Genomic DNA, 22,883 nt, shown 5'->3' with positions numbered 1-22,883 from the left:
AAAAAAATGATTACATGTGATAAAACTGGTATGATACATCATATTCATTTTTGAAGTGAAACTTCTTTATCGGGGTTGGAAAAAAATTTAGTGTAACATTTTTTCGTTACGCGTGACATTTTTCCGTTACGCGCCATCTTTTTCTTATCCCTACCACGCGTGATTATGTAAAGTTGCATGTAGTACCTAAATTTTTTTTTGAAAAATAAGTTCATAAAGAAGTTTCACTTCTTACGTGTGTACACTAGTACACGCACACATTTTTTTAAAGCATATTCTTGGTAATATTTATAGTCTACACTTTTTATTTTCTTGTTGTATAGTGTCAACTAATCTCCATAACACTAAGTAACACGCTCATATGTATTCAAGAGCGTTCGTAAAGCGAACAAGTCTCTGCATATAAAATAAATAAAAAATATAATCTTTAAATTATAAATTTGTTTGTAAATTTACTAATATTTATCATCACTCAATTAAAAATGCAACCATCAGATATTTTTTTAGTACATTTCCATTTGTATTTTTCACTAAAATATGAGTGAAATAGAAAATGTGTGTGACCCGTAACGCAACACACATACATCATAGGTATAATATTTTTTTATTGATAATATCATATTTCGAATTTTCAAATGCAAATTAACATCAACGTTAACTGGATTGCTGTTGATTTTTGTAAAATAAGTTTAAATATACTTTTCTATAACTTTATTTGCTTCTATCCTATATAAATGTTAAAATATTACGGTTATCTTAATATATATAAATCTCTCACAATGTTTGTCCTCAATGGACTCTTAAACCACTTAACCGATTATAATAAAATTCGCACACCATGTGTAGTTCGATCCAACTTGAGAGATAGGATAGTTTAAATCTCAAATTGTTTTAGAGAAAGCGGGCGAAGCCGCGGGCGGTAAGCTAGTTATATTATATATTTAACTATATTATAATAAACACAACATACCTGGCTGTGCGTTGCTCAACAAATTGTTGTGTAACGCGAGGTCCGCTTGTGGAAATTGGGGTTGATTTAACAGCCCCAGAAGGTTCGGCCCGGATAGGTTTTGTTGTTGACTGGAAAAAATTATGTACATTTTTATTAATTTTTTTTTGACAAAAGATTTTACGTGGTGAAATATTGAAGTCTGTGACTCCCATAATAGGTCCCAAATTATAATTATTTTAACACTTTTGTCACTTTTTTACAACTTATGAGAATATTAAGCAAATCTCTGTAGTATCAGTTAACGTTTTTTTTTTCTAACAGATTTTAAAGTGTAAAATTGCTCAGAAATAAACAACACTTATTTTATATTCGCGTTTAATTAAAGTTAAGCTTATTGTGTAGGTAATTAACTAATTAATTAGTCAGGGTAAATTGTATTTTATCTTACAAGTGTAATTCTTGCACAATATTTTGTACTATACTTACTTTATAATATTCTGCTTGAGCAGCATTCTCTGTATGTTCTCAGCATTGGTCAGCGTGTCGCTGACCGCCGGAGTGGGGGTCAAAGTCGGCTGGCTCAATTGTAACCGTCCCAAAACTGGGTCAGCGAGCCCCGGGGCCACTTGCAGTCCCAGGTTCAATCCTAGTTCTCCCCCCACCCCCATGGGAGTTCCCACTTGACTTAACCCTAGTAACGGCGTATCCGTAGCTATTTGTAACGGCGTTGTTAAGTTCGTAAGGTTCGGTTGTAACGTTCCGTTAAGTATTGGGTTGATAGTTTGGAAGGGCAACGGTTGTGGTATCGTTGCTTGTAAGTTTATGGGGATGGTAGTGGTGATTGGCGGTGCTGTGGTGGGTTGTGGGGCGGTGACTTCTGGCGGTAGGACTTCGGGCCGGTGGTCGGTCACCGTCTGCGGCTGGGACGGAAGCGAATACTGATGCGTAGGAACATATTTCTCTTGGGGAACAGGTGCCGGTTTTTCCGGCTCGGGCTCCGGCAGACCGTTGACTTGCGGCTCTTTGGCCTCTTTGGGCGGCTCTTTCTCTACTTCTGCGGCAGCTATTTCAGACTTTTCATCTGGAACGTCTTCGCCGCGGTCCACTACGGGGCTGACTAGAAATCTCGATATCTTTCGAGTGGGTTTTTGTGATTTCTTCTCGCCGTTAGATTCGATACTACCGGCACGTTCTGGCGCCATCGGCCCGCCGTCTGATTGGTTCGAACCTGTAGTTAAAATAATAATAATATAAAGTTAACAATATTTGTAACAAGTTCGTTGTAAGATATAATAACATCTGGTAAAGTGAAATTATGAATTAAACAACTTTATAACATAAAAACATGTTTATAGTTACAAATTTTGATAAATTTGCGAAAATATATTATAGGTTTATATTTTCGCAAATTTATCAAAATTTTTAACTATAAACTTAGGCCTATAATTAATAGGTTTTGTTTTTCTTTTTTCCACTACACATATTATATGTTATCGTTACCACTAAATAAATAAATAAATAAACCATAACCAATGGACGAAGCGGTGCTAATCTTGCGCGACAGCACGTCAGTAGTGCGCGGCTCGTGCGCGGGCGCGTCGTCCAGCTCCAACGCGATGTGGTCGTGCGACGCGGTCGGCGTCGTGCACTCAGAGTTGTCCTGGTTCGAATCCGTTAGGTTTTCTTCGCGTTCCGTCGTTTCGGAGTCGTAATCCGTCTGCTGAAAAAAAAAATTAGTACAAATCTTCAAGATATATAGACATATGCAAAACGACCGTGTTTCATTAATACAATCTTCACAATTCATTTATTCATTATGAAAACATTTACTACATTAAGCGCCGATTTTTTCAATCCTTGGGTAAATCTTATCCGTAAAATAAAATATTACACAATAAAATACAGGATGTCACCTGTAAAATGTCAAAAAGTAACACATTTTCGAAATAGTTGTTTAATACGATATTCAACAAATAAGATTTAACCAAGGATTGAAAAATTGCCCTAATTATTATGTATTACGTCATCCCAAAAAGTGTGCATACACTTTAACAACAAAAACAACACTTTAAAAAATCCAAGAAAAAATGTTTATTGTAAGAAGTTTCGTAAACTATAGCTTCTTCATCAGTCCACTATGACCCTATAGCATTACTTAAGAAATTATTAAGTTTAACAAGTGTTACCTTATCGATGTGCAAGCGCAACGCGGCCGGTTGCAGCGGCTCGGCCTGCAGCTGGTGCACGATGTCGCGGATCCATTCCGTGAACGCACCGCTTTGCCACTCGGGCAAGAGGTTGTTTGTTACCTGAAAATTAACAATTAAGTCAAGTTTAATGTTACGTCAAGGATGCATTATTTAAAATAAATAATGGTCATCTGCGAATAGATAATTAGTAGAAAATACGTCAATTTACTTATTAACATATTTGTAGTTGATAAGATCTAAAATGTAAATAAAACCATACAGATATAGTATTTTAAATGGTGCAATAAGTTGTTAAACTGCTCCTATCCGTGTAAAACAGGCATTCATCGCATGACATTTTTGCACATATGTATACGTATATTATATTCCTTAAAAATGGAATTTAAGATAGAAATAAATAAATACACCTAAACAATTTCGAAGCCACACACAATCAAGCCACACACAATCAAATGTTACATCAGCGCTTTATCAAATGCTTTATTACAGGTAAATTAGCTTGGAGAAATTTTTGCGTTTGTAGTAGTGTATGGTCAGCAAATAAAATAAAACAACATTTTATTTTTAGTTTTTATTTTATATATATAAGGGATTTTAAATTAAACTATATGTGTTTCTCCTATGAAAAAGATGAGACTTTATTTTAATATTTGCACATTTAACATACTTATAACTTTTACATTAACAATGTTACTAAAATGAAAAATTTACTAACCTGAAAAAGAAACGACATTTAAAGTTTAATTCTTTAGTTTGAGAAGTCAAAGGCTTGCCTCGACCATGTTTTAACACTGGAGCCATTTTGAATTAACAATATAAAGTTACAACACTTACACACAAATTAAACACTTCAACAAATATTATAACAAAATCGGGACTTTGCCATACTTTTCGGACGATTCCAAATGGTCGCCATACCGCCGAAAATCTGCAAATTTTTTTTTCATGGCGACTGTTTTTGGCATGGCGATTTTCGTAAATAGCTGCACGACGATGGTTACTTGTGCAAAAGTTAGCCTGGTACAAATGGTTGAATTGTTTTTTTTTAATCAACACATTCGCGTCGGTATGGCGGGCTGTAAGTCACACCGGAAAAGTATGGCATGACACTACCGCTTCTTCTTTTTTATGGGCTATCGGTAAATTCTAAAATTTTTGTGTTACAAATCGTTTGACTTTCGCTATTTTTCCGACGAGTTCGACTAACGCCCACGCGACTAAGCCGCCGGTACCAGTGTTCACACCATCGTTTTTCTTTTTGTCATTGCGTACTAAGACTCCTGTAGAACCGCCATCCTGTTACAAATGACTCGAAATTTTATGTCAATATCTCCCGGTCTATACGTAATAATTATAATTTTTGAATGAAATGTGTGCATTATGTTCTAACGGTACCAAACGACTGCACGTGGCACCTGCGGACAGCGTAAACTGGTTTATTCTGGTTTTGTGCGTGTTTCCACTTTCCACTATCAAGTGACGATTTATTTATTTGTTTTGTTTCGTAATTATTATGGTCAAATAGTAATTATGAAACAAATTATTATGGACACGATATTTTATTGTTTCACGGTAGTCGCCTTGTCGTTTGCTCAAGGACGTGAAATTGAATGATATATTTTTTTTATAAAGTCAAAACCATTTTCTTTCAAATAAAAACTTGTTTTTATTGAAAACAAAAGTGTTGCTAGGAATAAGTATAAAATTAAATAGTAATGTTAGGATATCGAAACATTTTTGTATAGGCCAGAACGATATAGTGGAAACGCGCTCTAAAATCTGAGTAATATACACACCACTACATATGCAAAAATTTCTCCAAGCTAATTTACCTGTACTATTATTCACAATTTTACACTCTAACAATCGTCTCTCACCAGATTATTAGCCAGATCCTCCGGGTTAACATCAGGCACGTGGAACTTGAAGGTGACCGTCTTCGACTTGGACTCCAGCTGGCACTCGACCACGGTACCATTTTCGGACACAGTGAGCACGGTCAGCCGCGGCATCTTGTCCTTGTCCCGGGACCGCTTTTTGGAGCCCCGGGATTTCTTCTCGCTCGTTATGGGTGAGGGTATCGCTGTGCCTGCTGGAGCTAAGAATTATTAATTATAGGTTAAATCGGTTTCAGAACATTGTAAATTTGTATACAATTGCTAGTGACACTAAATCTATCATTTGGCAGAGCTTAATTATTCAAATAAAAACTTGCCATACTTCGTAAGTTTAATATATTAAATATTAATCGCTAAATGTGTTGCTATTGCGTAAAAATCGAGAATGGCTTGACTAATTCGTACTAATTCTTTTTAACCGACTTCAAAAAAAAGGAGGAGGTTATCAATTCGGCCGGTATATTTTTTTTTTTTTTTATGTATGTACACCGATTACTCCGAGGTTTCTGAACCGATTTACGTGATTCTTTTTTTGTTCGATGCGGGATGGTGTCGAATTGGTCCCATAAAAATTTTATTCGGATAGGCCCAGTAGTTTTTATTTTATGAGCATTTTTGTCTGTAGGTATTTGTAAATTTTGCAAGTGCAAGTTTGAAGTCGGTTGTTTTTAACGCAGTTATTTATTTATTAAATGTTCTTGTTAAGGCAGAAGGAGGGTTTATATGAACAGAAAACACGAAAGTGAGCATCGTAAAAAAAATGTGATCGAGAATGTAATTTGCTTAAATAGCTATTATTATTATTTAAAAGGTACTCACTTTCCTGCTGACTATCAGTTTGTTTCTCCTCCACTGCTCCAAGTTCCGGTTGCCACATCGCATCCTGCTGAGCCGGCAGATCCGTCATTGGAGTATGGAACTGCTCTTTACTGGAGACACCATTCTCTTCTGGCTTGATTGGCAACTGCTGCAGCTCTGGTTGTATCTGCTGAGGAGCCTGTTGTATTTGTTGCGGCTGGCTTATTTGTTGTTGTTGTTGTGGCATCTGATGTTGCATCTGTTGCTGCATTTGCTGCTGTTGTAATTGCTGCTGCTGCATTTGCTGAGATTGTTGAGGAATTTGTTGTTGAGGTTGCGATTGCGGTACTTGCATTTGTTGTTGCGATTGTGGTGGAATTTGTTGCTGCTGTGATTGTGGAGGTTGTTGTATTTGTTGTTGCTGCGATTGAGGAGGCTGTTGTATTTGTTGTTGTTGCTGTGATTGTGGTGGAATTTGTTGTTGTTGTGTCTGTGGAGGCTGTTGTATTTGTTGCTGTTGTGATGGTGGCTGTTGAATTTGTTGTTGCTGTGATTGTGGCGGTTGAATTTGTTGTTGTGATTGTGGCTGTTGAATTTGTTGCTGTTGTGATTGTGGTTGTTGAATTTGCTGCTGTTGTGATTGTGGCTGTTGAATTTGTTGTTGTTGGATTTGCTGCGGCATCTGTTGCGTTTGCATATCCGGTTGTATCGGTTGTGATGTTTGCGGCATGGACGACGGGATATCCATGTACTGTGCATTTTGCGTCATGGTCGCCGGCACGGAGGACGACTCGACCTGCTGATATCCCACGTTCTGCATCTGCATCTGCTGGTTCTGCTGGTACATCATCGGGTTGGCAGAATAATTTTGCACTGGTGTGCCTTCATGACTAGAGATCTGCCTCTCGTTCTGCACCAGGTTGAACTGCGCCAACATGTTGTGTGGCAGCGACTGTCCCTGCATCGTGTGCACTTGGGGGTGGTACTGCTGCTCCTCCGACGGCTGCTTCTGGATTTGTTTATCCATAAACTGATTCTGATACATCTGGTCTATGGACATTTGCGGCTGTAGAGGAGGCTTCTGCTGATACGGATCGCCGACTAGAGTCTGTTGCTGATCGTGAACATCTGCCGTACTTATTTGGCTCTGCTCCGATCCCTGCCTCGTGTACATTGGCCGTTGAGAACGCAATATCTCCTCCACTTTTTGCTGCTGTTGTCCCATCAACTGGTGTTTTTGTGTTAATAACGCTAGATTCTGTTGATCGATTAGGTTTTGTTGCGTCTGTAGTTGCAACTCTTGTTGCGCTAAGTACTGCTGCTGTTGTAAGTTTCTAATATGCTGTGGCGATAACGTTTGACCTGGCATTTGTAACTGTTGATGGGTAATTAATTGTTGTTGAAGGACGAGCTGTTGTTGCGCTAACATTTGTTTCTGCATGTTCAATTGTTGCTGCGCCTGCGCGACCTGTTGCTGGGCTTGCGCAACTTGTTGCTGTTGCGCGAATATAGCAGGATCGACCGCCGTTAATAAGTTTGGTTGCATGAAATTGAAATTCTGTTGCGCCTGCGTGTAATTAATATTTTGACTAGTATGTTGTGGCATCTGTACATTAAGTAAGTTATTGTTAGGTTGAACGTTTTCTTGTTCTTGAGGGACCTGCTGTTGCATTTCAACCATTTCCGTCTGTTGACTGACGACTGGTTGTTGCGTCTGTTGCTGCGGCTGCGGTTGGGCTTCCGATTCCGACTCTTTCCTCGACTGCAACGTATCTGGCCTGTGTATGATCTGAGCAAGAATGTTCTGCAAGTTTTGAAGAGACGGATCCAGGGCTTGCCCGGTAACGAGATTCGGTTGCGGCCCGGTCATCACCTGATCCTGGGCCGTGAGCTGCTCCTCCAACTGTTTCTGTTGTATCGCCGCCGCTTGCTGTGCTATTATATTCTGTTGCTGTTGAATAATTTGTTGCTGCCACGTCTGGTTAGTGTTGTTAATCTCATTGGCAACGAGTTGTTGATTCAACAAATTCTGCTGAAGAGGAGCTTGTTGGGGTTCAAGCAGATTCTGTTGAACCTGCTGATCCATTAAACCTTGCCCTTGAACCGACTGTTCTAGCATTTGTTGGCTGAGGAGATTCTGTTCCATCATCACCTGCTGTTGTTTGATGTTCTGCTCGATCTGCTGTTGTTGTTGTAACAGATATTGATCAGAATTCAGTGACGGTGACATTCGAGCCTGAATCAGATTCTGTTGGAAAAGTTTCATCGCTTTCTCTTCATTTGTAAGATGTTGTTGAAACTGGTGCTGAAGAAGTTGTTGTTGAGCTTGAAAGAGTTGTTGAGATTGTTGATCTAGCCTGTAAATTGAAATGTGCGTGAGTATTCACGTCAAATAAAACTTGACATTAAATCTACGCGGAAGATAATGAATTTACTAACTGTACTAAAGCTGGCTGTGATCCTACACCGTTCAGAAGTCCCGACTTTACTTGATCCACAGGACCAGCTTGTTGCTGGCTTTGAATCATTTTTACCTATCGAGAAAAACAGCTCATAAATATCACAAATCAACTCATTTAATAATAAGGAACATTCGATAATATTTTTAAATACCTGTCTAAGTTGTTGTTGCAATTGTTGCTGCCTATTTTGTTCGTTAATTATCTCTTGATTGAACAGCATTTGGGCTTTCTTCTCGCTCCTTTCTCTGTTGGCAAAAGTTATTTAAATGTACAATATTTTACGCAATTGCAATACGCAAACAATATTATGCTATAATTCCTTGTAAATTACATTACATTTGGCAAGACAGTCAGTCACGAACGCGAACGTTATTAAAACTACATACCTTGTAACCCAAGTTTTTTTTTTGTCATTGTAAGAATCTCGGATAACAGTTACAAAATTATATTTTCCTACGGACTACCGCATAAAGAAGACTTACTAACACAACTGATTCTATATAGTTCGGATTAACAAATGCAAATATATCTTCTTTCGACGTATCTAACATCTGCTCATTAAATATTCATAAACAGACTCAAACAAATTATCCTTTATTTAACAATGAACTTTGACACGCAAATTCGTAATAGCTATTTATTATGGAGCTTAGTTACCGTTGCCCGGCCGACAGTTCACGTGAGGATTTCGGTTGTGTAACATTTGTGAATAAATATATTATGCAAATCTGTATTCTGATAAAAAAGGAGGTGTGCTCACGTGTCAGAAGTGAAACGTCTTTGGCAAGATTCAAGGATACCAAAATCGTCGCCTTACTCCATGACGTGACGATATTGCCAAAACGCGACCTTGAAATTTTACTCTCAACGCGTCTAAAGAAGTTTAACTTCAAAAATTGTAAATTTATATGTTATCTTATGCTGAAGCAGTTACGAGTGTTTCTTTTTTATAACATGTTTGTAAATTTCTATAAAAACACTACCAAATACAATAACGTATGAACGTTAGAACTTTGATATTTTAAATATGAAGGATCTTTATCTTATTGAGAGTAATAATGTAAGTCAATTTCTTAAGCTTTATTAACATTCAGTCGAAAAAATGTATGTAGCAATTTGAAACCATTTTTTCTAATTCCTTGTCCTTCACTCAATTCTAATGAGTTAAGAAGTTATGCGTTTAACGAAATAAAGTAGACAAGGTGCAATCACTGCAGAAAACTTTCGTAAATAGTTTTAGAGTAATCAATTGCATACATGATATTAAGTAATCATAAAAAATTAAAGCTCACACATCACGCAAATAAAAATAACTTAGGCTTATAATGTGCTCGTTTTTACAACGATAATATTTACGATAGCATGGATACTATTGCCTAAAAACACGAACATTATTAACTTATTAGTTTATTATCTGAACTTCGTTGAAAGTCGTTGATATTTTGAATTAGTTTGGTCCATATTCGTCAGTTTTTAAACTATAACAATTATCATTCCTTACTGAATAATAAATGGATTAAGGCAAGACACTATCTAGTTTTATAGGTGTTAAAAAAACTGATTTTATCAATGTAAATCTTTTCATAGTAACCTGTGTAAAGTGAGACTTTTAACTCTTTAAGACCCTTACAAAAAAGATAATTAAAAAAATACGCCTGAAAACTACCGTTACACTACTTAAACCCTGACCCACAAACCGACCGTATCGCGAAGGTCAGGTTTTCCTCAATTATGCCTATCACATTTATAATCACTGTATCACTTTTTATACATTTTTAATTGCACTTCCTTACAGATAAACAACAAAACTGACATGACGTATGAATTAGTTCGCAGTTTGTGCATGTCACACAAGCTATCATACAACGAATGAGGAAATTAATGAGGAGCAATTATTGTTGTGCATTTTCTGTATTAAGAACGGAAAAGTTTAGAATACGGTGATATGATATCTGAATTGAATTGAATTCTGAACGAGGATATAGTACAAGGAAATGAATGTATACTGATATGCAGTAAGAATTATGATTCAAATTCGTATATTTATTGAAAATTAAAAAACATAATTCATCGCTAGTCCATCTTTTTGGTGCACCATTCTTGTTTACAAATGACACAATCTAAATCAACACTTAAGACGTTAAATACAATTAATAATGTTAAAACGACCGAAACCCGCATTATTATCGCAATGCATAAAATATGTGTCAATATAATTTAATTATCATTTTAAATTTTATATTGCGATTCACTACGTAATCATGTAGATTATTATGATATTAAATGTACATAAAGATAGTCTGTAATTAAAGACTTCTTGAATTATTTGACTATCTATTTTAAGACATTACCAGATTATTATAAAATATCTTACCCCGTGGTTTCACCCGCATTGCTCCGCTCCTTTTGGTCTTAGCGTGATGAAATATAGACTATAGCCTTCCTCGATAAATGGGCTATCTAAGACCGTAAGAATTTTTCAAATCGGTCTGGTAGTTCCTGAGATAAGCGCGTTCAAACAAACAAACAAACTCTATAGCTTTATAATATTAGTATGGAAGATATTGCCTATATAGCAAAATTTTATTATTCGAAAGGTATGTTTTTAACTGGAAACCATAATATATTTGCGTGTAAAGTTTGCAGAGTACATTTGATTTAAACAAAATGCAACGTGATGTGAATTAATTGTTGTCTTAAGTAGACAATAAAACAGTTTATATGAAGACAGAAAGAAAATTTAATCGCGGGCACGTCTTACAACCGTGACTAATTATGAAAAAGAAGGAAATATTTTAAGTATTATTACGTATGCGTTAAGTAAATAATTTACTTACTAGACACTTGATGTGATTATCTACTTAATTATATATTAAAAAAAAACAATAAAGATGTTTGCTAATAACTTAAGCTATGAAACGGTATAAAGTGGCAAAATAAAGACGATATTTATCTCTAGTTTTGACATTAAAGTTATGGAATATGTGGAAAATAAAAAATAGTAATTAAATATAATTATAATAGGCACAGCAGAATCTAAAACAGAGAATAACGTACATATTTTATGATATTATTATTATCGACTGACAGAAAATCAGAACAAAATTATGAAACTATTTTCAATTTTCTTAATTTCTTACAGAAAATAATAAATGACAAGATAAAAAGAGCGACAGAACAGACCTATGTTTAAAAGTTTCCAAAAAATGCGTTCTCTAAAGGATTAATAGAAAAACAAGCTTTCCATAACCCTACCTCCACCGGTTAATTTAAAATCACACTTACATCACAACCATATCTAATTAATGCACTAATCCACAAAAACACATATAAAAAAACGTCACAGACGCACCAACTTTCACACAGCACACTACACCGCTTCCTAGTTTCATAACGCGTGTAAACAATATTTAAAAAAACAAATAACAATGATATGCACACGAGAGAGTCTATACGCGACTTATGCAGTAATGTTATCGTCATATGGTTTAATCGCGCGCATCGATGCGTCGAAATAAGTATTTAAATCGGAAGCGTTATGCAAGAGGGAGTGCTTGAGTGATTTCTTTTATTTTAATCTTTAAATGATATTGAAGATTTTTGGAACGTTGTTTATTTATGATAGTCGCAATTATATTCAAATTGTATGCATGTTTAACAATTATTTTGTACATTTTATCAGCTGGCCTTTACAATGCGATATATCTTCGGTATACAATAATATTGGAAAAAAATATTAAGGTGCGTTACGTACGGCATTTTAAACTGGAAATGCCCAATTATTCCCTCCTAGTCGATTGATAGCAGAAGACTTGTACAAAAAAATATTAAAATATTTTCCTTTCGCATAACGCCGTCCTTCATAGCGATATGTGTGTACATATTTAGAAATACGTATTCATGGCCAATACGTTGCGTCGTCGCGAATGCAACGCTATTATTTTTGCATCAAATAAACATGATATAATCTGTACATACACATATTGCTATTAATAATCGTTGTCACAATACAACGTGGATCTCATTAATTTTCTTATAGTGGAACTTTGATTGGCGCCAATATAAATTACTGTTAATTCTTATGAATATAAAATGTAATGATCAAGTCAGAACAATAAAAATACTAATTATCTTATCATAAGGAGATTTTGAAGCAATTAAGATAAGAATTATGTATGTATTTTTGCAATCTTAATTCACTGTCTTACTAACATAGGCGTCATTATTTTTAATTTCACTAAAAGCTGATTTATCAATCTTTGGTGAATCAATTGGTGAATCGTTATTCGCCCCACTGAGCGCACGCGCATCATTTTGCATATACATATTTAGTTCAGTATATAATTTTTTCCTTTTCTCAAAAGTCTTTCGTCTACAATATTGACAAACATATTATCCATACTAATATTATAAATGCGAAAGTAACTCTGTCTGTCTGTCTGTTACTCAATCACGCCTTAACTACTGAACCAATTTGCATGAAAATTGGTATAGAGATACTTTGATACCCGAGAAAGGGATAGGCTACTTTTTACCCCGGGAAATAGGATAGGTTTTATCCCGAAAATCCCACGGGAACGGAACGGGTTTTTCTTTGACTGCACGGGCGAAGCTGTGAGTGGAAAGCTATTTTTGTATCTATATTGTATTTATAGTTGTTTTTACGATCGATTGAAGTTTTGAAGTGATAACTTGTCTGTTTTACTTCCCTTTCTCTAACATTACAAACATACGGTTCATCTATATCTATATACAATATAAAACTCAAAGGTGACTGATATAGTGATCTATCAACGCACAGCCCAAACCACTGGACGGATCGGGCTGAAATTTGGCATGCAGGTAGATGTTAGGACGGAGGCGTCCCCTAAGAAAGGATTTCGATCAATTCTACCCCCAAGGGGATAAAATAGAGGATGGAAATTTTTATCATGTTTATTTATCTTTTCCACGCAGGCGAAGCTGCGGGCAACAGCTAGTCACTCATATTTCAAACACGCTTTTAACAAACTTTGCTATCAAGGATATAATACAATAATATCATGAGTGTGTCTTATAAGGGGTTATTATTATTTATTAAATGAATTTGATATTGAAGTTTTATATAGCATTCAAATGTTTTATAACTATTTTTTTAAAGAAGGCGTCGCCCCGGAATAGCGAAAGAGTGTTCGAATCCCGCCTCGTGATCTAATTTTTTCAAATAAATTCAAATTTTTCCAATTTTTATTTTATTATTTTGAATCTAACTCACCGCTTCAAGCTAATCAGCTGCGACTTGAGCAGCTTGAAGACAATCCTCGCATCTTCCCCCATGATGAGTCCGGCCTTCGCCATCTCGTTAGCGACCTCCTCGCAGTCGTCCGCCTCCATGTCGAACTCAAACTGGATCGCTTCGTTCTCCTTGTGCGTGTACGAACTGCGACAGTCAGTTCAAATTAGATAATAGTAAGGTACAACTACGACATTGGGGCCTTCAAGAAAAGAGCTTATTTGTCCATAAAAGGCCGGCAAAGCACCTGCAACACTTCTAGTGTTACAAGTGTTCATGGGCGGTGGTGACCACTTAACATCAGGTGTCCCACCAAATGCTTGCTCTGATATAAAAAAAAAATGGTTAGGTCTAAATTAAATTGATTTTAGACAGAAAACAAGCTAGCTGTATTGTTGCACAAACTTAAAACAGCATGACATTCGGCCACATTGTCTTAAAACTCGTGTAGTGCTAATTTTCAGTCTGCTCAACTGTTTTAAATTGCAAGGTTCCCTAAGCCTACATTTAATATATTTACAACTAGTGGTTCGCCCCGGCTTCGCCCGTGGTACATATTTACGTTTCTCTACATAAGAACCATCCTCGTACTTCAAGGAATATTGTAAAAAAAAGAATTAACGAAATCGATTCAGCCATTCCCGAGTTATGTGCTTACCAACACATTTTGCGATTCATTTTTATAATTTACAATAGAGTTTATAGAGATCAATAGAATTAATATAAGTGAAGCTATTACTTGCGTAGGGTATCCTCTGTTTGACATTGGTAAAATTATATGATGTTTCTATTAAATTGTGCCGTTCTAAAAGATGTCCAATTTATGCCCTGTACTACTTACGATTTACTACCATATACATTATTTCTACAACACTCACCGTTTCTTCGGATCGATGATCTTCAAGCGGAACTGTATCTTGGTAATGTCGGATGACGTCACGAGATCCCGCTCCACGATCTCGAGCCGCAGCCCGATGTCCTCGCCGAAGAACTCGTGGTTTAACAGGTCTTTCACTTTTGGCCTGTATACATACAAATCTAGTAAATAAGACATGTGATTTCAAGCACTTTTATAGTCTCCACTTTTACGAGTTATTAGATTACAATCTACCAAAAATGAACTCGATAAATTGTCGAGTTAGATGATTATTATGTCCAACACATATTGATCATAAGAAAAGATATACGTAATACATAACAGATTTTATTGCAGGATGTATGTAATTTTGTGTTCTGATGAATTAATGAAACATAATATTAGGTAGGAATGCGAAACATATTAATATTATGTATGTATATTATACCTGTCCGCTCTATTCGGTCGTATGCACTGTTCGATGATGTCCCTAACTTCCGGAATGGTGACCTTCTCTAAGCTCTGCGGTTTCACACCCTGTAACAAAATAATCAGTAACTTTCGTGGAATATCCTAATTCACTTAATTTAAAAAACATAACTCTTCTTATTGGAACGAAGTTCCTTATCGCGCGTTGTGAAAGGGGGCTAGACGGAAAAAATTCTTACGAAAAGTTGTCACGGCACTTTTTGCTAGAGTTGTTAAGCCGTGTGGCGTGCGCGTGGTTCTCTGTCTATCTCTCTCTCTAACTTAACACTTCGTTCCATCCGGATGTCCCTTGACATCGCTCAAGTTTTTTTATTAAGCTATTGCATTTTAACCGGATTTTTCCTTACCGAGACGACCTTCTTATAAATCTGCGCGGGCCCACTGCACTCGCTGTACGGATACTCGCCGGTGGCCATCTCCAGCATGCACATGCCGAACGCGTACACGTCCACCGACTCGTCGTAGTGCTCTTCGTACATTTCCGGCGCCATGAACTCGGGCGTGCCTGCAATAAGGACGTTTATTGAAGTGAAAACTTCTTTAGCGGCGTTGGGTATAAAATCTTAAACTCGCGTCAGGACACGTGGCCTGATCGAAAAAGCGTAAGACGGATTTTTTTTTAGCCCTTATATTCCATGCGTAAGACGGATACCATTCCAAAATATCAAACATGCTGAACGTTAATAATCAAGTTTTCACTTCTGCCGGCACTCCCGGAGTGCAACCCGTCTTTTTTTTAAGAAATAATAATACAAGGACGGACCTCTAACAGGAAAAAAATCCCCTAACTGTAAAATTACAGGGATGTTCCCCAAGTATTTCGATCATGAAGGGAAATTTTGTATTATAATTTTTGTAATAACTTTTAATGATATAAAACTAAAAATATAAAACAGGAATTATCTCAAAAAGCTTTATGTACACACAACTATCGCACAACTACTTTACATTTTTTAGACATCTAGCGACATCACATCAAAACGGTCTTAAATTCTCTGTTTTATAACATAGAGGTAAAATGTATTATGTATATAAATTAGATATCGTAAGGAAAGTACATACACATTACACACAATCGTATAAAGTATGAATAAAATTATAATATGTATAACTAGCTGCGCTCCGCGGTTTCACTAGCGTGGCTCCGCTCGTGATAATATATAGCCGTCCTTGATGAATGGACAATCTAACACCGAAAGAATTTTTCAAATGGGAGCAGTAGTTCCTGAGATTAGCGCATTCAAACAAACAAACTCTTCAGCTTTATTATATTAGTATAGATGTATTGATAACTAACCTATAACGGACTTAGCAAAACTCCTATTCTTGAGTGTAGCAAGGCCGAGGTCTCCAATCTTCACGCTGCCCGTCGTACCCGTTATGAATATGTTGTCGCACTTCAGATCTCTATAACGCAATAAAATAAATAATATAAAAGGCGATTTGAAACTTTATGTGTAGCTTTAAAAACATAAATCATGATGCGTTACGTCACTTGTTTTGAATATAGATCGTTAAATCTTAATATCTAATATATATTATAAAGGCGAAAGTCTGTATGGATGTATGGATGTTTGTTACTCTTTCACGTAAAAACTACTGAACCGATTACAATGAAATTTAGCACACATATAGAGGGTAACTTGGATTAACACATAGGATAGTTTTTATCCCGGAAATCCCACGGGAACGGGAACTATGCGAGTTTTCCTTTGCAAACGCGGGCGAAGCCGCGGGCGGAAATCTAGTCTAATATAGTTTACTTCTACTGGTTAAATTCATGTCAAATTTATAAAGAACCGGCTATAAATAGCCAAATTGTATATCAATTCAAACCATCTATTAACCAATGTTTATTACTACTGCACTGCTATTTTTTGCTCACTAGTTATTGTATGTGCATTCAAGTTTTTGTTACAGAAAATATTATTTAAAAATCTACATATTCATCAAATATACTTATTACTTTATTAACTCAATAATTAAATTACCTGTGAATAATAGGCGGCGTCCGGGAGTGCAGAAAGTTCAGCCCCTTGAGTATCTGCCGGCACCACGACTTGAGGACCTTCGGGTTGAACCGCTTGAAGCGTTTTAGATAGCTGTCGAAAAACATAATTATAGGTTAGTTACCTAACTAGATGGTGTAACAATTATTAATAAAAAGACATATAGGAAATTATGAAAAAGATGTTACACTGTGATTTGTTCAAAATATCGACAGATTTTCGCGACAATCTATACTAATATTATGGAGCTGAAGAGTTTGTTTGTTTGAACGCGCTAATGTCAGGAACTACTGGTCCGATTTTAACAATTCTTTCAGTTTTAGATAGCCCATTTATCGAGGTAGGCTATATGACATCACGCTAAGACCAACAGGAGCGGAGGATTGCGGGTAAAACCGCAGGGCACAGCTAGTTAAGTATAAAACCAGACTCACGTCTTCAATGTACCGGAGACCATAAGCTCAGTGATGAGCACTATATTCTTCTTCTTGGCCACGGTCCCCTCCCAGTAGTTGTAGAAACGCACAATGTTCGGATGCTGGAGTTTTTTCAACATGTCCGCTTCTTCGCGGAAGCGTAGCCGTTCGGTTTTGTTTAGCTTTTTCTCCTGTAAATAAATTATGTAAAAATATTTAAAATTTTCGTAATTAACAACTTAAAATCACTTACATTCTAATTATTGAGAATATAACACTTCAAAATACAAATATTTTGTGAACGCAATACTATTTCAATTATTTTACTAGAAATTATAATTTTATTTATTTGCGTTTAATAAAGAAATTCTAGATTTTACAACAGTTCAACTCGACATTTCGTCACCAACACAGACACTGAGACAATTTCACATTTAACACTTAGTAAGTAACCCTATGCTAACTTGATTTTATCCAAATAAAATTCTCAACGTACACACTTCCACTTCCACACACACACACACACACACACCCAAACATCCCCAAACTACATTATAAATAACTTGAACTTACGAGCAACTCGCACCACGCCACCGCAACCCCAGTCTGCGTGTCGAGCCCATGGTACACCGTTTTGAACGAACCGCGACCCACTTCCTTGTCGTATTTGAAGAACCTGGGATAATAATTATTGTAGTAATTAAATAAATATACGTATAAGGATAATCTATATATATAAAACTCAAAGATGACTGATATAGTGATCTATCAACGCACAGCCCAAACCACTGGACGTATCGGGTTGAAATTTGGCTTGCAGGTAGATGTTAGGACGTAGGCATCCGCTAAGAAAGGATTTCCCGAAATTCTTGCGGGAACGGGCAAAAACGGGGATGCACGTACAAAGTCGTGGGCGGAAGCTAGTAATATGATAAAGATGATAAAGTTGCGCCATAGATGAACCAACAAACAGATTTTCAATTCATTAAAGAATTTACACAAGAAAAATTGGAGCAGTGTTTTAATCGTCAAAGATTATGTCATGAAGTTAATTTACTGTTCACAGATTATTTCCAAAATCATTATAAAAGAATTTTAACTGTTACAAATGTGAGATTGAAAAAATAGCAAATATGAATTAATAGAACTTAATATTATGTTTACCATTTAGAATTAAAAGTGCCATCTTACTGAACCGATTACAATGAAATTTAGCACACATATAGAGGGTAACTTGGATTAACACATAGGATAGGTTTTATCCCGGAAATCCCACGGGAACGGAAACTATGCGCGTTTTTCTTTGAAAATGCGGGCGAAACCACGGGCGGAAAGCTAGTTTAATATATTATAACCTCACCTGCCACAAGGCGACACCCCAATCGGCTCCTCCTCATCTTCCTTATCCGCCTTCTCCTTGTCTTTGTCCTCGAGTTTATCCAACTCGTAGATAGGATCGTACACTATGCCTGCAATTATGTCGTAGATGCGTAAAGGATACATCTTTTGTTATCACTGATTTTTTGGTTGTTTTAACATTGCGTTATGTATTTTATTTTATGGACACACACAATTTACTATGAACACACTTAATTTACGTAAAACGACGAGAATGAACAAAGACTTCGTGTTATACTTTTTTATTTCGTTAACACACACAATGTAGTATTTTATTCCCCAAAACGGTCGGAATAAACGTAGAAACACGTTGTATAACACTTTTTAATTTATTAACACATTCGATTCACTATTGACTATATTATTCTGCAAAAATCGACCAGATTATACACAAATAATGACATAATTTTTATTTATTTTTATTAAGACACTCAATTGACAATTTTATCCTGCTAATAACAAACAGAATAAACAAAGAAAAACGCCGTGTTCCATTTTACTTTAAGAACACTCAAACTCTTCTATTATGTAAAAACCTCCAGAATAAACAACGAAACACGTCGAGTGACACATTACGTGTTCGATAATAGACTGATATAATAAAAAAATAAAATAAAACAAACAAAACAATTAACACCCACCGTTCTGTTGTTTCTGCGACGTTTCAGCTCCTTCCGTGTCCGTTTTCTCTGTGGCTGTGTTCTCTTGTATGTTCTCTTCCTGTTTGTAGATATTGCTTTTTAATACGCGTTTTTTATTTTATTTCTATAAGTATGTTGTAAAAAAAATCTTTTGATGTTATTGTGTACATAATCAATTATAAAATGATGTAATCGTATAGTTATTTTTTTTAAATATATTACAATAGTTGTGCTAAAGCAAAAAAGACACATTTTTGAGCTGCTAGCATACTCTAGAAAATATTTCAAAATTTCATACTAAATTAGCTGTAAAATTGCGTGTTTACATTACGCATATATTATTTGCTATGCACGTAAAACTTAATCGTATCGGAACAAAATCGTTTAAAATACAATAAATCGTACTGACACAATCCTACGCAAAAATATTTTTTTGATTCAAACCTAGTAAGTAGTCTGCAAATAGCACGTTCAACCAACGAAACTTCTTCAGCTTAATATTTTTTAGCCCACGCCCACTATACAGGGTGTCATAGATTTAGTTTACTAAGATGAAAGGAACGTATAGTTTTTTATGCACCGATTACATAAAAAATACTGATAACATCCCTGAAGCACATTATTTACTATAGAATATAGATAAATTCTTACAACTCTGACTGACTACGCGCCGATTTTTGCGATCTTCACTCGCGCTTTCGTCGACTGCATGTTTCATAAAAAATCGAATAATTTTTTTTCGTCAATTTATTTTTAAACATTTAAGTAATCAGCATATGCAAAATTATGCGTTGCTTCGAGGCTAGCACACCACGTGTGGGATAGCCTGTATACTGTACCACAATATACAGATACAACCAGTAGGGAAACTTTATACAACAGAACATAACAGAATCGTAAGGGTATTCTTATATCTCTTAATTGTCAAAATACCCTTAGGATTCTCGTAAACACGCTTGCTTGTGTGCGTGAGCCGTTTCGAACGTGTTGTATGAAGTTTCCCTACTGGTTGTATCTGTATATTGTGACTGCACTCACCAGGTCCTGCTCCGATATGAAGGCGTCGTCCTCGAGGCGCGCGACCAGCTTGTTGCCGCTGTCGTCCAGCTCGGGGTCGCACAGCGCGCCCTGCCCCGAGCTGCGGCGCCGGTACCCGCCCACCGCCACGCCCACGCCCACGCCCACGCCCACCACCGGCTGGCTCGCCTGCGGACGGGGCAACATCGATATTGAGGGATAAGAGTATACGGGCATTTTTTGTATGAAATTCTAAAAAATAACGCAAAATAACAGGTACAGGTTGCGAGTTAGCGGAGTCATGCCAATGTATTATAGGGCAATTTTTGTACATTTTCATTTAGACATGTATAATAAATAATACGGAATAGTGCCTGAAACAAGTGCAACTCTAATTTCTGCAAAAGAAAATTTAAACTGTATGGAATTTGAAATTTAAACTATATTACAGTAAAAGTTTTTGAGAATATTTTCTTTCAGAAAATGAAAATACTTCTAACCTAATTGAATTAAGAGATAGAAGGAGGGAAGAGTGTTATCACACAATTAATGATTATCGATAAGCACAGAAGCATCGAAAACTACTTGACATCAATCTGTACGAATGGCATTTATTGAATGTCATAATGTCAATTTTGAAAGAACTGTTCGAGTCAAAATTGCAAAAGTAACTTGCCAAATATTGCCGCTTATCAATTAATTAAGACGTGCATACAGTAAGGGACATTTTCAAAATTAGTTGTCTATTAGTTTAAAAGTTATCAAGTTTTGGACCAAAGTGCACTTGATCAAAAAAATAAGTGAAATAGTCAGGAATAACATCCATAGATTAGATCCAGAGTTCATGTACGAAATTCCTTAGTATCAACATCTTTAAATAAATGATTATTTTTGGTTCCCTATATCTCGAGAAGGATCCTATGAAAGAGGAAAAAACAAAACAAAAAGAGTGTGTGTACTTATGTACACGCGTTAGAAGTTAAACTTCTGGGCGTATGGAAAAAATACTAGAATGTACAACTTGAACATAGTTATCAATTTTCATACCACCTAGAACTAACTTCATGATGTTAAATTTAGGTGTCGGTGTGCGCGCGCATCGTAAAAATTCACTCTCATCATTTTTCTCCATCGCGCCAAAAGAAGTATAACTTCAAAAATCAACAACACTACATAAATATTCACTCACAACACTAGTGGTGAGCGAGTTGAGCATGTCGAACGTGTTGCTCTGCTGCGTGTGTATGATCGCCAGCGCGTTGTAGGGCCGCGCGCCCAGCACCGGCGTCTTCATCACCGCCACCTCGCCGCCCACCACCACCTGCAGCACACAAAATTAAGTAAAATTTACCTGATAAGTTAAAATTTAAACAAGTGATAACTGCGTTAAAAACAACCGACTTCAAACTTGCACTTTCAACATTTACAAATACAGACAAAAATGCTCATAAAATAAAAACTACTGGGCCTATCCGAATAAAATTTTTATGGGACCAATTCGACACCATTCCGCATCGCAATCGCAATCGGTTCAGAAACCTCGGAGTAATCGGTGTACATACATAAAAAAAAAACATACCGGCCGAATTGATAACCTCCTCCTTTTTTTGAAGTCGGTTAATAAGTAACCTACTATGTTTGTATTTTTAGTTAAAAATTGTCCGAAAAAAAATACTCTGCCTATGTTTGTAATAGGCAGAGTTTTCAAATGATCGAATACAATAAGTAATTTGTATGAATGTTTTACAACAAATCTTGGGAAATTTTTGGCGCCCAGATAATGTGAGTAGTCTAGCTGTTTTTTAAGTAATGTATTTCGAAAAAAAAGGCTTTATTGTTCCGCTTATGAGTGGATCTTCAATCTTGCTCTTTGTTACCGCTGCACAATCTTTAAAAAACAAGACAAATTAACTACAGATTCATCATGTAGATGATTACTCAATGTCGTCATATCCGTCCTGTCCCACTCGCTTTGCCAAAATGTATGTGTAGATTTTCATCACAATAATCGGCAGTCTAGATTCTAGTATGCTCTACATCCAATACCTAGTATGTTTTCTTCAAATTTTTAGACTTAATGTAAAACGACATTTTGAATATTATTCAATGTCGATCTTTAACCGAATTAAAAAAAAAGGAGGAGTCTCTCAATTCAGCCGGCATTTATTTTGTATGTACCGATTTCGCCGGTTTCTGAACCGATTTACGTGATTTTTACTTTATTTGTTGAGGAATAGTTTTTACCTTAAACGTTTTCTCCTTGCCATGCACAGTCTTTTCTTTAGCCGGTAACACAGACGAGTCGAGGTGGTGGGCCGGCTGCGAAATCTGGTGGCCGTGGCCGTGCAGGCCTGATGTCATCTGGAAATTCATCATTTTCACTTAAAATTTATATTCAAAACATGTTTATACTGTTTTTAAACATTGCCAAGTCGTGTAAGAAACCGGTGTGTCAAAAAGCTCGA

The 22,883-nt window shown here is 36.2% G+C and overlaps 1 protein-coding gene across 10 annotated transcripts in view; it reads right to left on the bottom strand.

Annotated features, from left to right (window-relative positions):
- Positions 1–22,883, bottom strand: part of LOC123703397 (serine/threonine-protein kinase WNK1-like) — a 44,251-nt gene that overhangs the window by 9,830 nt on the left and 11,538 nt on the right. For 6 of the 10 annotated variants that reach the window (XM_045651326.1, XM_045651327.1, XM_045651325.1 and 3 more), the window contains 21 exons: positions 22,663–22,779; positions 21,608–21,739; positions 20,440–20,607; positions 19,402–19,480; positions 18,723–18,831; positions 17,936–18,038; positions 17,381–17,553; positions 16,929–17,039; positions 16,235–16,344; positions 15,285–15,442; positions 14,897–14,985; positions 14,471–14,614; positions 13,575–13,739; positions 8,472–8,565; positions 8,298–8,392; positions 5,880–8,215; positions 5,040–5,260; positions 3,139–3,261; positions 2,483–2,672; positions 1,439–2,180; positions 971–1,080 (listed from right to left, as the gene is read on the bottom strand). In XM_045651326.1, coding sequence (XP_045507282.1) covers positions 971–1,080; positions 1,439–2,180; positions 2,483–2,672; positions 3,139–3,261; positions 5,040–5,260; positions 5,880–8,215; positions 8,298–8,392; positions 8,472–8,565; positions 13,575–13,739; positions 14,471–14,614; positions 14,897–14,985; positions 15,285–15,442; positions 16,235–16,344; positions 16,929–17,039; positions 17,381–17,553; positions 17,936–18,038; positions 18,723–18,831; positions 19,402–19,480; positions 20,440–20,607; positions 21,608–21,739; positions 22,663–22,779 — 5,569 coding nt within the window. The remainder of the gene's footprint in view (positions 1–970; positions 1,081–1,438; positions 2,181–2,482; positions 2,673–3,138; positions 3,262–5,039; positions 5,261–5,879; positions 8,216–8,297; positions 8,393–8,471; positions 8,566–13,574; positions 13,740–14,470; positions 14,615–14,896; positions 14,986–15,284; positions 15,443–16,234; positions 16,345–16,928; positions 17,040–17,380; positions 17,554–17,935; positions 18,039–18,722; positions 18,832–19,401; positions 19,481–20,439; positions 20,608–21,607; positions 21,740–22,662; positions 22,780–22,883) is intronic. The other 4 variants (XM_045651330.1, XM_045651329.1, XM_045651331.1 and 1 more) reach the window with 4 other exon arrangements.

This window comes from Colias croceus, chromosome 26 (assembly GCF_905220415.1).
Source record: "Colias croceus chromosome 26, ilColCroc2.1".
In the NCBI taxonomy this organism is placed as follows: domain Eukaryota; kingdom Metazoa; phylum Arthropoda; class Insecta; order Lepidoptera; family Pieridae; genus Colias; species Colias croceus.
The sequence above is the reverse complement of the archived record's forward strand: the minus strand, read 5'-3'. Positions and strand labels throughout refer to the sequence as shown.